The sequence below is a fragment of the Lygodium microphyllum genome, chromosome 13, assembly GCF_053477565.2.
Source record: "Lygodium microphyllum isolate KBCC chromosome 13, Lygodium_microphyllum_v1.1.10, whole genome shotgun sequence".
NCBI classification, from domain to species: Eukaryota; Viridiplantae; Streptophyta; class Polypodiopsida; order Schizaeales; family Lygodiaceae; genus Lygodium; species Lygodium microphyllum.
This window is the reverse complement of record NC_141147.1, coordinates 58,711,934-58,728,014: the sequence shown is the minus strand read 5'-3', so window position 1 is coordinate 58,728,014 and position 16,081 is coordinate 58,711,934. Positions and strand designations below refer to the sequence as shown.

Sequence of the window (16,081 nt, the reverse complement as noted above, 5' to 3'; positions counted from 1 at the left end):
AGAGTAAGATTGGCTCTCGAGGTGTTCTATACTGTAGCAAGAGCGAAAATGAACTGGCGAAAGTTGGTTGGTTTTCTCATAGACCCGGACTCTAGCACGGAGTGGGGTGTTCACTTGGGATTTAGATGGGTGTGCAGAGGGCAACAGACCATCCGTTACCTAGGGTTCCAGGTGGGACTTGACATCACTCCTGCCAGCAGTTTCTTCCAGTCCTTGACTCTATTCGGAGGAAGCTGACCTACTGGAGTACCGCTCACCTTTCCCTAGCAGGCCAAGCCCTCGTGGTTAACCAGGTCCTTCTAGCGACAGCTTGGTACATTGCCTCGTGTTGGTGCGAAGGTCCTATTATAGGAGGGTCTCCAGGAGTGTAGATCTAGACTTGGCGTTGACTGGAGGCCGTCCCTGAGAGATGGATCTTCATGGTAGCCTAGAACACCCCCCCCATCCCCCTTCCTATGGAGTCTGCTTCGTGTGTGGCAAGGCCTCCATAAGGCCCTAATCTAGAACCCCCCAGGCTGCCAAGAGGAGATAGACCGCCAACTGGTGATATCGAACCCCCAGGTCACAGATCGAGAGGGGGTATAGATTGGCAAACGCCCCCACATCCAGTGGGCTGGGTGAGAGGCCTGCCCGGCTCATACCATCAGGACATGGCACGAGGTGTACAGGATGATGGATGAGGAGATGTTGGCATCAAGGTTCCAGAGAGGAGTTGCGTTGAGGAGAAGGGAGTTAGACGCAGCAATACCTTAGGAGTGGCTTGCCCCTTCGAGACGAGAGCCGGTAGAGCCGGGAGAGATATGGGTCTCCAAGTCTTCACCAGTAGGTATCCCCCTACAGGTGGCGGGTAGAGTGGGAGGCACCCCACACGGGACTTTCTTCACCGTACAGGAGGGGGGGGCGTCTGGCCCTTGACGGAGGGCAGCAGCACGAGGGGATAGTTGTCCTTCCATGGAGGAGGATTCAAGTGGTTGGCCTGCAGGGGAAGACATGGCGGTTGGACCCTTATGTCTTCTAGGAGGAGCTTAGGGAGTGGCTCCTCTAGATTTGGGAGAGCAGGCCACTGGATGAGCTAGAGTGGGATCCGGGAGAGTGGCTATGGCTGGCCACTGTGGTCGCGAAGAAGCTACTGAGGTTCTGGAGTACATAGCCAGGATTGGCAGACGCGTACTAATGCAGGAGGACATGGATTGGGCACCGTCATGCAGCAGGCACTGGGCAAAGCACATCATCACAGAGGCTTTCCGACGAACCCTCTGGCGCTGCCTATGGGATAACTAGAGGCCAAGGAGGGTATCATATTTCCTATGGTTGGTAGCACATGGAGGCCTGGCGGTGGGGAGTTGGTTAGTCCAGATACAGAAGGAGGGAGGTTGTAAACGTTGCACACAGCAGCCTCTGGAGTCCCCAAAGCACTACCTTTGGTCATGTGAGGCGGCGCAACTCATGTGGAGAGGAGCATGCTGCATCCTCTGCCGTATAGCACCTAGTCTTGGATATATCTCATGGGGAGCTTTCTACTGGCAGGCAGCAGTGAGCCAAGGCCGTCACCTTCTGTATGAGGCTTGGATACAGGACACGATATTTATTATTGAGTCAAGGTCATGTGCAGTGGTCAATCTGAAGGCTCTACCCATCCACCAAGTACTCGAGCCCACAGTAGACTGCTTTGAGGTATGGGAGATCATAGGGAGTCTTACTGGATTGCATATCTGGAAGGCGCGGTGTCAAGAGGTTTTAGGTGGGGAGAGACTTTCAGTACAGGCAACTTTAGCAGAGCTCTGGACCTCCATCATCCACTCCCTCCGCAGCCAATGGGACCAGGTGCAAGGCAAGTCTCGAGTTCGGCAGGAACTCCGATCTCATTTCGTGCGCACTTGGGGCAGCCAGGACCTGTTTACACCCCCCCTCCATGGCTTTTTGCCCCCATCCCCCGTAGACCGCCCTAAGAGGCTTGTATACTTTATATATCTGTGACTCCGATCAGCTCCAGCTTGTCTGTTGAGCATGTGCACTTCCTTGTATTCAGGGGTTTTTTCTGAAGTAATATAATTAGCCACATTTTATTTGCCAAAAAAAAGCCCTAGACTTATGTTTTTATGTGATCGCAGTCTCGAGAAGATCTCACAAATGATTGGTGTGTGGTCACCTTAGTAATTGTTCTAGATATGGCCATCACATAGAAATCGTAAGGCATTGCACTTGCGAGTGCTTCTTGGCACATGAGATGTGGTAGTACTTTTGATGTTTCGTAGGAGTAGATGGTCAGGTAAGAGTTGCTTTGACAAGTAGTTTCATGTTAGATCCTGATGATTTGAATGGTGCATGTATTGTAACTACAGGCTAGTTATACCCCTTGAAGTGTACATTGAATTGAGCATATAAGAGTGAAATGTTGTGCTTCAAAGTGATAGTGACTTGTGCAGTATAAGTTTAACCCATCCTTATCTCATTACTTGGTTTTTAGGCAGAGCTGGAGAGGACATTGGAAGCCAAATTCAAGCTCGAAAAAGAGATACAACGATACTGTGTGGAGGCAGAGGCCTTAAAAAGAAAAGCTGATGACTGCAGCGAAGAACTTTTTGCTCTAATCTCAAAGGTTTGTCTGGACTGTTTTTAGTCTGAAGAAGTCTGGTTTATGGTTACCTTCTGTTTTCTAAGGTTTTTAATATCATCAACTTGCATGTGCAATATCCTACTTTTAATTTATTGTTTAGTTTTAATTGGTCATTTGAAATGAGATTTGTTCTCTTGTTTTGAAGATTTCCATACAGAAAGTCACATTCCATTTCTCAATATTGGCTTATAATTGATAATGTTCTCTAACGTAGGAAAGACAAAAGCAAACGATAGAGAAGTGCTGCAGAAAACCTTTTCTTCGCAGGATGTTTATTTGGTTTAGGGATGCTGTGGAGTTGCAACGTATGGCCAAATCATTTGAACTAGCCGCAGTTATGTTCTCTAATGAAAACTGTTGTAGACATGGACTTCATGCCTTACAACTAGCTGCAGCCCGTTCAAGATGGATGCGGCGAGCTCATGAACGTCAATCTAAGGTACTGGCTTTTTCGTTTTTCAAATTTATAGGCACTGACATATATGTAACTGCTTGCTGCACGTCTCTGTATTTCATTGGAAATTTCAGTGTTAAGACTATCAATAGTTACAACACCTACAATGTTCTTGTTCACAAAATTGCCTTGTATTTAAGTTTTTTTCCCATTTCAAGCGATTTTCTGGGGTACATGTGTTCACACCTTATCATGGGAAGGAGTTGGTTGCCTCATGGAGTGTGGCCTTTCATTAGATGACATCATATCTTCTCATGCAATCCAAACTGCCACATATGCTGTGACAGGTGTTCCTACCTGAACATTTCCACATATGGATGTATGCCCATTATCAGCATTTTCACAAATGGGAGATCATAGCTAGTTTCATATATGGACAGCTCAATGCTGCGCAGGCATCAATCACATGAGTGCATTGCTACCAGATATACCATGCATGTAACTCAAAGTTAGTCTTGGTCAAAAGCTATTTATGCTGGGGTGGACCAATGCTTTTGGAAATTGGATAACAACACACAAGGATTGTGTTTTGGACAAATTATTGTTGGGGGCAGAAGCACAATGGGCCCCATATGACCTTCCATTGAATGCTCACAATTCACTGTATGCTTCACATGATCATTGCTCTTCATAGCATTGGGCATTGTTACACATATCACACATCAAGATATGAAAGAGAGAACAACAAAAGAAACTAAAACACGTCAAGAAAATGCAACCAACCTGATGGAATTTCATGCATCGCAATGTAAAAGAGAGAAAAAGAAGGAAACTTAAAACACATCAATACAACAGAAGCATTTGGCCCTTATGGAAGTCCACCAGCCCACCATCCATAGTCACATGGAATGGGAAACATGTAGAGGGAAAGGCGGTGGGGACATCCTGGAATTGCCATTCCTTGTAATTATATAGTCACATGGAATAGGCACGGGGACAGGAAATGGAGATGGGGAATGGGACCAGGCCCAAAAATGTTCATTCCCTGTGACCATGGCACCATGCCTTGTGGGTGTTTGTTTATGCAAAAATAGTAATACAGTGGTTTATAGGCTGTAATCAACATTGTTTTCTCCAGGAATTGAATAATATGTTGAATATGGATGCTTAAGTGCATGCCATTTTCCTGCCAAATGGAAACATGTCAAGTAGGGCTTTGCTGTCCTGTTGATTGCTACATTCAGCATCATTAAGTTAACAAGTTTCATAGAATATTACCTTCTCTGGGCATTTTACACTACACCATCCTCTTGATGATTTCTGTAACAAAAGAATTCCAATGAATATTTTAAATGACAGAAAACTGAGAGCACCAAATTAGAGCTTCCTGCAAGGAGCAAAACTTGATGATGTTCATAATGGGATTTAGATGTAATCATGATTGCACTCCTTCATGACTATTGCTTCATCTTTTTACATATGCATCATTTTTAGAAAGAAAAAACCTTCACCATCACTTTGCCAAAAGAAATTACCTTCAAAAGAGACGAATATTCAAAAAAATAAGTGGCAGAAATGCCTTTTTTAAGGGCTGCTACATCAGTAGAAACTCTGGTCTTAGCTTTGCTTCTTGGCTTTCTTGAAGTTATCCTTCTTTTGGGACTTTATTCATCAGAAAGTCAGCATTTCACCCTTGTACAAAATCTCTAAAAAACATCCCAAGCAATAATATCCTTTGTCACATCCAGTTTCGGACAAGTGTGCGCTTGCATTTATGACAAGTAGAATGCATGCCATGTGTAAGCTAATACGCTTTTTTCTCTCTTCTCAATTAACTTGGAGATATGAATCTTCATGCCATATTGAAAGTTCATACAATATTTTTATTAATTTTAACAATGCTATCTAATTTGGTAACTATATGTTTGCCCATGTGGTGTGCCACATGTCACACATCTAGTATCATCTGCCAACAAGTCCTATTTGGAAGTGGGAATTAATAGTCTAAGCCCCATTTTTTGGCGTCTTAATAAAAAACAAACAAGTTCCTCACTACAGGATCCAAATGACTTCAAGTTTCATTTCTCCTTAGGTTGGTCTAGTACCTTCTAGATTTGGGTTAGGTAATCTTTACAACACCCCCGGTTAGGTAATCTTTACAACACCCCCCCCACCCCCCTGTTGAGCTAAAATTTCATTAGTCCGACTTAAACAGCCCCAAAACATGCATAATTAATGAAAAAACCTTACTATTTTAAAAAGAAACATGATCCTAGAGAGTTACTATGTCCCACATGCCAAACCCTAATTTGGGTGCCCCAAACTTTCTATAAATGGATATGCACCCTACCACTCTCAATCAATCTCATTTTTGCATGTTTCAAGAGTTGTATCTCTACTGTCCACACCCTGTTTGTGGAGAACATCATGGTCAAAAATCTTCTCCTTGCAGTATGTGCTATCATCTAGCACCTGATTCGAGCCTTCCTCTCCATCTGTGAGCTGTCACCTGCATCCTGGAGCTATCTCTTGCATCTAGGAGCTATCGCTTGGTATGCTAGAGCTGTCGGCTATTGTATTTTTGTTTATTAGTTTGTTCTTTTTTTGCAACTAAAATGTAGCTGATTATATTACTCAAAAAGCTAATTACAACAGAGTGCTCCTGCTCAACAGACTAGCTAGGGCTGAAGCAGAGTCACCAGTACATCATGTATACAAGCCTCTCAAGGCGGTCTGGGGGGGATGGGGGCCCTGGACTCGCCCTGCACCTGATCCCATCGGCCGCGGAGGAAATGGATGATGGAGGTCCATAGCTCTACTAAGGTCGTAAGTGCTGAAAGTCTCTCTCCGCCGAAAGCACCTAGCATCGCGCCTTTCAAATATGCCATCCAGTAAGACTCCCTATGATCTCCCATATCTCTGAGCGGTGTGCTATAGGCTCCAGTACCTGGCGGATGGGTAAAGCCTCCAGACCGACCACTACGCATGACCCTGCCTCGATCATGAATATCGTGTCCTGCATCCCGGCCTCATATAAAAGGTGATGGCCTTGGCTGATTGCCTGCCAACAGAAAGCTCCCCATGAAATACACCCAAGGCTGGGAGCTATACGTCGAAGGATATGGCATGCTCCTCTCCACACGAGCTGCGCCTCCTCACAAGACCAAAGGCAGTGCTTTGGGGTTTCCAGAGGCTGCTGTGTGCAGCGCTTACAACCTCCCTCCTTCTGCATCTGGGCAAGCCAGCTTCCCATTGCCAAGCCTCCATGTGCCACCAGCCATAAAAAATATGACACCCTTCTCGGCCTCCAACTATCCCATAGGCGGCACCAAAAGGTCCGTCAGAAGGGCTCCGTGATGCTGTGCTCTGCCCGGTGTCTGCTGCGTGATGGCGCCCAGTCCATATCCTCCTGCATCAGTACATGTCTGCCAATCCTGGCAATATACTCTAGGAACTTGGGTGGCTTTTGGGTGACCGTAGAGGCCGGCCATAGCCACTCTCCTGGATCCCACTCCAGCTCATCAAGTGGTCTACCCTCCCAAATCCAAAGGCGCCACTCCTTGAGCTCCTTCCAAAAAACATAGGGGTCCAGTCGCCAAGTCTTTCCTTAAAGACCCACCACCCGAATCCTCCTCCACGAAAGGGTGGCAATCCCCTCATCCTGGTGCCCTCTGTCAAGGGACAGACGTCCCCCCTCCTGAACAGCGAAGAAGGTCCCCTGGGGGGCGCCACCCACTCTACCTGCCACTTGAAGAGGGATGCCTGCTGGAGAGAACCTGGCTGCCCATACCTCCCCGGCCTCTATCGGTTCTCGTATCGGGGGGGCAAGCCACTCCGGAGGTATTGCTGTGTCTATCTCTCTTCTCCTCAACTCCACTCCTCTCTGCAACCTGATACTCACTGCAACACCTCCTCGTCCGCCATCCTGTACACCTCCCGCCATGTCCTGATGCAACGAGCCAGGCCGGCCTTCCACCCAGCCCACTGGATGTGGGGGCGCTCACCTATCTGTGCCCCTTTCCTATCTTTGACCTGGAGGTTCCAGATCACCGGCGGCTGACGGTCTAATTCCTCTTGGCAACCTAGGGGGCTTTGGATTAGGGCCTTACAAAGGCCCTACCACACGCGGAGTAGGCTCCGTAGGAAAGGTGATCTGGGGGGGGGGGGGGGGGGGGGGGGCGGGGGGGATCTGGGCTGAAATGAAGATCCATCTGAGGGACGGCCTCCACTCACCGCCAAGCCTCGGTCTACAGTCCTGGAGGCCCTCCTGTAGTAAGACCTTCCAGGTTTGCCCGCCTAGTGTGAGACCGCGGACAACTAGCTTGCCCAAGAGGGCCATACTCTGATATTCTGGGTCTATGATCCCAAGTCCTCCCTTTGATCGATGTCATATGATGGTCGCCCACGCCACCTTGGCCCTGGAGTCCCTGGAGCCATCAGACCTAGACCAAAGGAAATTCCGCACTAGGCGGCGAAGCTGCCCTACGCATGATGAGGAGAAGCACCAACACGAGGCGATGTACCAGGTCGTCGCTAGGAGGACCTGGTTAACCACCAGAGCTCGACCAGCTAGTGAGAGGCGAACCGTGCTCCAGTAGGTCAGTTTCCTCCGAATAGAATCTAGGACAGGAAGAAACTGTTGGGCAGGAGTGATGTCGAGTCCCACCTGAAACCCTAGCTATCGGACGGTCTGCCCTCTGCTCATCCATCTAAATCCCAGGTGGATGCCCCACTCCGTGCTGGAGTCCGAGTCAGTGAGAAAATCAACCGACATTCGCTAGTTGATTTTCGCACCCGCTGCAACGCAAAACACATCAAGAGCCAGCCTCATTCTCTCCAGCATCACCTCATCGTCCTCTATGTAGAGGCCTGTGTCGTCTGCGTACTCTGAGTCTAACATCTCAGTCTCCTCTCTCACTGGAAGTCAGAGGCCGCGTAGTCCGCTCACACGTGACCTGAGGAAGTGAGACATCGCCTCTGCAAAGAGTAGGAACAGGTATAGTGCCAGGGGATAGCCCTGTTGGACCGATCTCTCCAGCCGAAACTCCTCCCCTCACCTTTCGCCTATGAGAACCCTGCTGGTGGCTGATCTGTACAAGCCAGAGACCCCACGAATCGAAGCGTGGGGGAAGCCCAACTTCACCATGGTGCCCTCTAGGAAATCCCAGTCCACCCTATCATAAGCTTTCTCGAAATCCAAGTGTAGTACTGCCATTCTCTACCCACTGCGCTGAGCCCACTCTGTCGCCTCAAAGAATGTAAATACATTGTCTAGGATGCTCCTATCCTGGACAAAGCCTATCTGTGTGTCATGAATGATATCTGGAAGCACATGGCGTAATCGCCTACCAATCATCTTTGCCAGTGCCTTATAGGCCACCAACAATAAGGTGATCGGTCTCCACTGGGAGAGCTCCAACTGGTCTCCCCCTTTGGGGAGAAGACTGATGAGGCCTGTCGAGAGACTCCCTGGCATCTGTCTTGAAGTGAAAATCTCCTAGAAGGCCCTCAGTAGGGGGTCCTTCACCACTTCCCAATAGATAGTGAAAAAGGCCTTAGAGAGGCCATCCTCCCCCGGGCATTTCTGCCCATCCTACCTCATCAGGGCTAGAACGGGTCCTCCCATACTGATCCCTAAGGCTGCGTATCTGCTCTCCCGCGGTGTGGGGCTGGTGCACCTGGAAGAACTCCCTGCACATCGTGTCCCCCTTCCGCGCCCAAAAGCCTACTGAAGTGCGGAAAGAGAACTCCGAGCGTCTATCCTCTAGGCCAGCAATGGTTGCACGCGCGCGCACCTCCTATCAGTGGAGGGTGGGGTCCCCTGGTGCTGCCTGCAATAATCTCTGCGTGGCTACAAGGTCCCGCCGGAGTGCTCTCTCCTCCTCCCAGCACTGTTGCCTGGCCTGTATAACTGCCTCTTGGCAAATTCTACTTGGCATGGCTAGGACCTCTGCAACCTCCTGTGCTATCCTGTCCCTCCTAACCCACCCTCTAGTCCAAATCTGCTCTATCTGTCTCGACACCTCCTCCCTCCTGTAGATCGAATCAGGGATCCAACAGGATCGTGTATCTAGGGCGGATGCTGGGGGATCAAGTCTCAGGAGAACCAGGCAATGATCGGATAACGTGGTGCCTGCCAACTACTCAATCTGGCCTCCACGAGAGCCTCCCCACTCTCCCACATAAAACCTGTGCAACCGCTCCAGCAGGGCTCCACCTAGCTGCCTGTATCCCCAGGAGAAGTCCAACAACCTCTCCCTCCTGTGGAAGGTAGGGTCTTTCCAGGCATCACGTGCTCCGACTGCAAGCAAAAAGACCTCCCATGCCTCCTGCTCCTCCCCAGCCATGCCCTGATAGTTTCTTCGTCTGCCCTGTTGGTCCTCCAAAGCTTCCAGGTTGTTGAAATCTCCTCCAACAATCCAGGAGTCCACCCCTGGGAGTCCAGCTGCAATCTCCACCCAGAACCTGTTGCGTGCCCTAACCTCCGTAGGGGCATAGACATTGAGGACTCCAATACACGAGTCCCCAATATCCAATCTGATCCATAGAACCCTTCCTGCCACTATCGTCCCGTGGTCTCATATACAAGTGGTGAGACTCGGGCCAATAGAGATACATACGCCTCCGCTCCTGTCGTGTGCACCTATAGCGTGCTCCCAGTAAGTATGTGAGCTTCCCGAAAGTACCTTCCCAACCCGCTGAGCCTGGGCGAGGGTGAGCTTGTGCTTTTGCAGAAGCAAGATGTCGATCCGTCCGGCAAGGGCAGGCTACAACTCTTGCCAAACAATCAGCTTCCTCGAGCCACGTGCCCCACTATAGTGGAGACTGTTCTCATTCCAGGATGCAAGATGTAAGCTCATGGGGAAACCTGTGATTGACCGAACAGGCATCTGTTCGGTGTGGATGCTGCAGATAAGGAAGAGAGAGTATGAGGAATACAAGTGCGCTTTGCCGCCGGTCTGGATTGTGAACTCCAATCCCCCATGGTGGCCCTCGGCCGGACCATAGGGGTGATAGATACTCCAGGTGGTACTATCAATGCATCTATGAGCCATGCTGAAAAACGCGACTCTATACATTGATAGAAGCAGGTCGCCTGTGCCGGGGGCCACTCAATCACATCCCTCAGCGATCTCCACTGTGGGGGGGCTTGAAAGATAATGCTCAAGTGCAGGATGTCGGCGCCAGCCCACCAGTTAATGTCCATCATGCAACCTGGCCACTGTTGTGCAAACAATGCTAATCCTTCATCTCCCATCCACTGGGAGATGTGATCCGCCACCTGACTCTTCAACTCAATCTGTGTAGTCGTCCACTTCTCTGAGTAAGATGCTTGAAGAAAAAAGGCGTAGTTTGGTCCATGCGGCGGTACTAGTAGCTGAACCTTGCCCCTCCTTGACTTATGAACCACGAAGATCCCCATCTCTAGAGGTAGTGGGAACTCTCCGCACTCCGTAACTCGCAGGTAGAACCATGGGCCACTTGCGGAAGAACTCTTGTGGCAGCAGTTGTGCCTGTCTCAGGAAAGTATGGCGGGTGGCAGGGGCGGATGAGCTGGTGGCTATGTGGGCGGGGGGAGATTGCTGGTGTGCAGAGGAGGTAGGTGTGTGTGTCTCATCACCTCCTGTGGGAGGAAGGGGGGGGTGGGTCTGGGGAAGCTCACCTGAGCTGGGTGCGGATCTGGGGGGGCTGTAGAGTGCTCTACCAAGAGGGGGCCACTCGCCCGCCAACACCCTGCTGACGAGGCTAGGTCTAAGGAGCTGGCTGTGCCCCCCCTTGTCGTCTCCCTCTCTGTCATATCTGGACCCTTGTGAAACCATCAGCATCCATCTGCGGACCTATGGGCCGCCTTGGCTCCGAAACACATACAAACTGCTGCTTGATACCCAAAGTTGTGGCAACAGGCACTGCCCTGGTTACTCACTCACAATGACCTGGCCACTGTTGGCGCCAGTCCACCAGTTAACGTCCATCATGCAACCTGGCCACTGTTGTGCAAACAATGCTAATCCTTCATCTCCCATCCACTGGGAGATGTGATCCGCCACCTGACTCTTCAACTCCTCAATCTGTGTAGTCGTCCACTCCTCTGAGTAAGATGCTTGAAGAAAAAAGGCGTAGTTTGGTCCATCCGGTGGTACTAGTAGGTGGACCTTGCCCCTCCTTGACTTATGAACCACGAAGATCCCCACCTCTAGAGGTAGTGGAAACTCTCCGCACTCCGTAACTCGCAGGTAGAACCATGGGCCACTTGCGGAAGAACTCTTGTGGCAGCAGTTGTGCCTGTCTCAGGAAAGTATGGCGGGTGGCAGGGGCGGATGAGCTGGTGGCTATGTGGGCGGAGGGAGATTGCTGGTGTGCAGAGGAGGTAGGTGTGTGTGTCTCATCACCTCCTGTGGGAGGAGGGGGGGGTGGGTCTGGGGAAGCTCACCTGAGCTGGGTGCGGATCTGGGGGGGCTGTAGAGTGCTCTACCAAGAGGGGGCCACTCGCCCGCCAACACCCTGCTGACGAGGCTAGGTCTAAGGAGCTGGCTGTGCCCCCCGTTGTCGTCTCCCTCTCTGTCATCTCTGGACCCGTGTGAAACCATCAGCATCCACCTGTGGACCTATGGGCTTCCTTGGCTCCGAAACACATACAAACTGCTGCTTGATGCCCAAAGTTGTGGCAACAGGCACTGCCCTGGTTACTCACTCACAATGACCTGGCCATTGTTGGCGCCAGCCCACCAATTAACGTCCATCATGCAACCTGGCCACTGTTGTGCAAACAATGCTAATCCTTCATCTCCCATCCACTGGGAGATGTGATCCGCCACCTGACTCTTCAACTCCTCAATCTGTGTAGTCGTCCACTCCTCTGAGTAAGATGCTTGAAGAAAAAAGGCGTAGTTTGGTCCATCCGGTGGTACTAGTAGGTGGACCTTGCCCCTCCTTGACTTATGAACCACGAAGATCCCCACCTCTAGAGGTAGTGGGAACTCTCCGCACTCCGTAACTCACAGGTAGAACCATGGGCCACTTGCGGAAGAACTCTTGTGGCAGCAGTTGTGCCTGTCTCAGGAAAGTATAGCGGGTGGCAGGGGCGGATGAGCTGGTGGCTATGTGGGTGTGTAGGTGTGTGTGTCTCATCACCTCCTGTGGGAGGAGGGGGGGTGGGTCTGGGGAAGCTCACCTGAGCTGGGTGCGGATCTGGGGGGGCTGTAGAGTGCTCTACCAAGAGGGGGCCACTCGCCCGCCAACACCCTGCTGACGAGGCTAGGTCTGAGGAGCTGGCTGTGCCCCCCCTTGTCGTTTCCCTCTCTGTCATCTCTGGACCCGTGTGAAACCATCAGCATCCACCTGCGGACCTATGGGCTGCCTTGGCTCCGAAACGCATACAAACTGTTGCTTGATGCCCAAAGTTGTGGCAACAAGCACTGCCCTGGTTGCTCACTCACAATGACCTGGGGGGGAGCAAGTAGGTGCAGGCGGAGGGGGGCAAGGCGGGCGGGGGGGGGGGGAGGGGGTGCACAGGGAGCTGGCAAAGGGCCCTAACGAAGGCGAGAAGGATGGACGCAGGTGATGACAAGGAGAGTGGTTCCCCTCGATGGCGAGGGAGGGAGTCACTGACACGGGCACTATACCGGCGGAGCACGACGAAACGACGGGACGGGGCGGGGCAGGGCACAACGAACAAACAGGCAGGGGCTATTCGAACAAGACAAATCATACGACAAAGCACAACTAACAAATCATTCGTGTTTATTAGTTTGTGCTTTGTCGTATGATTTGTTTTGTGTTTTCTATGTTAAGAGCATTTCTTCACATGATATCAGAGCCGGATACACTCTTTGAGAAACCTTCACCTTCAATCAAAGAGCTCATCCATAGAAGTAGGAACAATAGGAGGTTTAGATGACTTCAAGCACATTCACACTACTGCTCCAATCTCCACAGCCAAACTGTCATCTCTGTGGGCAGCCATAGCCATTGACCTTCAAGGTCATAAAACCTTTCATTTTCTTACTCCTCTCAATCCACTGAAGACGATCACTCTGTCTTACTGAGCACTTAATTTCTAGCAAAGTATTACACTAAATCAGCAAGCAAGCAAGAAGATCAAGCATCAACATCCGACATTCAGCTCCAAGATAGTATCTTTTTAATACTCATGCAGTGTAATTAAACACTAATCATCTTGTGTCTCTTGACACATTGAAGTACAACTCTTTTGCTAGCTGATTTGCTACTGATAAAAAATGGCAGAGCTCGAACAAATAGCAAAGTTCAATGGGGAAGGCTTCCATGCCTGGAAGGAAAAGAGCATATATCACCTCACGAGGAAAGACCTCCGGGATCTCTTTGAAGATGATGAAGGTGATGCAGATGGCGGGAAAGAAGATTTAGAATGCCAGATCCTTGCAGTAGCTCCACCAAAAACCAAAGAATTGAAGAAGATGAATAATAAGGCACTAGGCATCATTGCATGGGGACTAATTGATGATGTGCTACATCATATCTCTGGCATCAGAGATGGTAGAACTGCTTGGGAGGAACTTGACAAGATCTTTGGTATCCAAGCAAAGAATTCAAAGGTAAAATTACTCATGCAGTTTTATAAACTGGATATAAAAAATAGTGCTTCTATGACCATACACATTAACAAGTTCGAGAGCCTAAAAACCCAACTTGCAACTCTTCAGAAGAATATTGATGAAGATGAAGCAATAGCTGTACTGCTTGCAAGTGTAAATAAGGATCCATATGAGAATCTTGTGTCCACCCTAAGTAATGTTCCAAGTCTCTCACTTAAAGATATTGAACACTCACTACTTGATGAAGAAAGCAAAGTTAAAAGCAAGGATGCAAAGGAACACACCACCAACAATAGTCTCTTGTATACCAAGGGTACTTATGGAGCAAGAGGCCGTGGTCGAGGACTCAACACCAACAACAACAAGGATCGGATTATATGCCATTACTGTGGCAAGACTGGCCATACAGCCAGTCTATGTTTCCACAAGAAAAAAGCACAGTAGATACAGAATGATCACCACCAAAACCAGTTCATGAATGAAGAAGAAGAAGAAGAAGAAAAATATGCTTCCGCTACCATCAACAACTCTAACAGATTGTTCTAAAGAATTTTCATTGTATCTTTCATATGTTTTTCCCATAGTGGATCTCTATTTTAACCTTAGTGGATTTGCTTTGTAAAACCCTTGCCAAAGATATAAAGTTTTAAGTTTTAACTTGACTAGGTTGCCTATGAGCTAGTCTCGTGGGCCATGTCACCATGCAGGGGGAGGCAAAAGCCAGCAAGTGTAGGGACTCACCATTTGAAGGGGGGTGTTGAGAAATAGACAAATGATGTATGCTCTAGGAAGAGATGTCATGAATCGCATATGCACAGTGAGGAGAGTGGAACAACCTAGCTTCTATAAAGCATTGCACTTGACTATCACTTTTATATTGATGAATACAATATCATGATGCTTTCCTCTTTCAGTTAGTGTCATTGTCAATTCAATACACAAGATTGTCTTTATGAGTCCAAGCTTCCAACTTGGAACCTAATTCACTCGTGTAACAATTGTCTACTCATTGTCTATATCAACATGAATTTAGTCTTCATCTTCCAACCTCCATAGCTCCTACCATGCTCTAGATCTGACATTTGAATATATTTCTTCTTTGGCAAGGTGTGGCTTGCATGTCACCTTTGATGATGACAGATGCATGGTGAGAGATAAGAAACACATGACTTTGATTTTGACTGGCACTCTATGTCATGGGTTATATAAGTTGGATAATTTTTCAGTTGATTAATCGGTCTATTTAGCGTCCACTCTTCCTCCTGCTATGTCACAGGGGGAATTATGGCATGCTCGCATGGGGCATGTAAACTATGGTAGCTTGATGCTTTTGCAGCGTATACAAATGCTTGATGGTTTTTCTCTCTTGGAGAGACCTCCTGAGCACTTATACGAGGGATGTATTTTGGGAAAAATGCATCGTTTTTTGTTTCCTTGTGATGTTGCTTTTAGATCCACCGCTAAGTTACTGATTGTGAGCTCAGATGTATGTGGCCCTATACAGACAAAGTCATTGGGTGTCTGTTATTATTTTGCACTTTTATTGATGTCTTTACTCACTTCTGTTGGCTCTACTCTTGGTGAAAAAGTCAGAAGTGTATGATGCATTTTTGTCTTTTGTAGTACTTGTTGAAAATTAATCTGGCTGCAGGGTGAAGACTCTCTATTTGGATCGAGGGGGGGAATACATGTCCTTTATGTTGAATTCCTTTTTGAAACAGAAGAGCATTGTTCATCAGTACACTACTGCTTATACTCCACAGCAAAATGGGGTTGCAAAGAGGAAGAATCGGTCACTCGTGGAGATGGCCAGATGTATGCTGAAAGCAAAGAGCTTGCCACACAATTTTTGGATGGAAGAAGTTATGTGTGCTTGCCATGTCTTGAATAGGTGCCTCTCCAAGGCATTAAAGAATATCACGCCATTTGAGGCTTGGAACAACGGAAAACCTTCTGTTGGGCATTTTCATACTTTTGGTGTGTTGCATACGCACACATTCCCAAGGTACTCAAGAAGAAGTTGGATAACAAGGCTATCAAATACATTTTTGTAGGGTACAGCAGTGAGAGCAAAGGATATAGATTATATGATAGTATCTCTAAAAAGGTATTTGGCAATAGGAATGTAGTTTTTGATGAAAAATCAGAATTATCCCTTGCTGGTCTTGACACATATCAGGCTGCCAGTGATGTATTTGAAGGGCTGCTGCCCATTTCTTTCGGTGATACAACTACAGCTTCAGCAAGTGAACTTAATGTTTAGCCAGCTGCTCCATTGGGTAATGCAGAAAATCAAGCCCATGGCTGGAATATTCAACAAGGTGCTGAATTTGAAATTCAGCAAGAGCTTGTACACAGTCAACAGGTTAGACAAATGCCTACATGTTATTTACAAACTATGAAAGAAAGTCATTTGGATGCTCCTATTGTTGGTCGTACTAGAAAGCAAGCTCGTATGCATGATGGCGCACATACCATGGAGTTTGTTGTTGTAGC

The 16,081-nt window shown here is 48.5% G+C and overlaps 1 protein-coding gene and 1 long non-coding RNA gene across 6 annotated transcripts in view; one reads left to right on the top strand and one right to left on the bottom strand.

The window, feature by feature from the left end:
- Positions 1 to 16,081, top strand: part of LOC148026667 (uncharacterized) — a 248,372-nt gene that overhangs the window by 137,726 nt on the left and 94,565 nt on the right. For all 5 annotated transcript variants that reach the window (XR_015692863.1, XR_015692864.1, XM_087691139.1 and 2 more), the window contains 2 exons: positions 2,468 to 2,599; positions 2,832 to 3,056. Coding sequence is in view for 3 of the 5 variants with exons in the window: in XM_087691139.1 (XP_087547265.1) it covers positions 2,468 to 2,599; positions 2,832 to 3,056 (357 nt within the window). In the remaining 2 variants the exon portion in view is untranslated. The remainder of the gene's footprint in view (positions 1 to 2,467; positions 2,600 to 2,831; positions 3,057 to 16,081) is intronic.
- The window catches only part of LOC148026666 (uncharacterized), a 107,102-nt gene continuing 94,866 nt past the window's right edge, over positions 3,846 to 16,081 (bottom strand). The window contains exons 4-5 of the long non-coding RNA XR_015692865.1: positions 4,290 to 4,331; positions 3,846 to 4,197 (exon numbers count right to left, since the gene is read on the bottom strand). This is a non-coding gene — a long non-coding RNA (uncharacterized LOC148026666). The remainder of the gene's footprint in view (positions 4,198 to 4,289; positions 4,332 to 16,081) is intronic.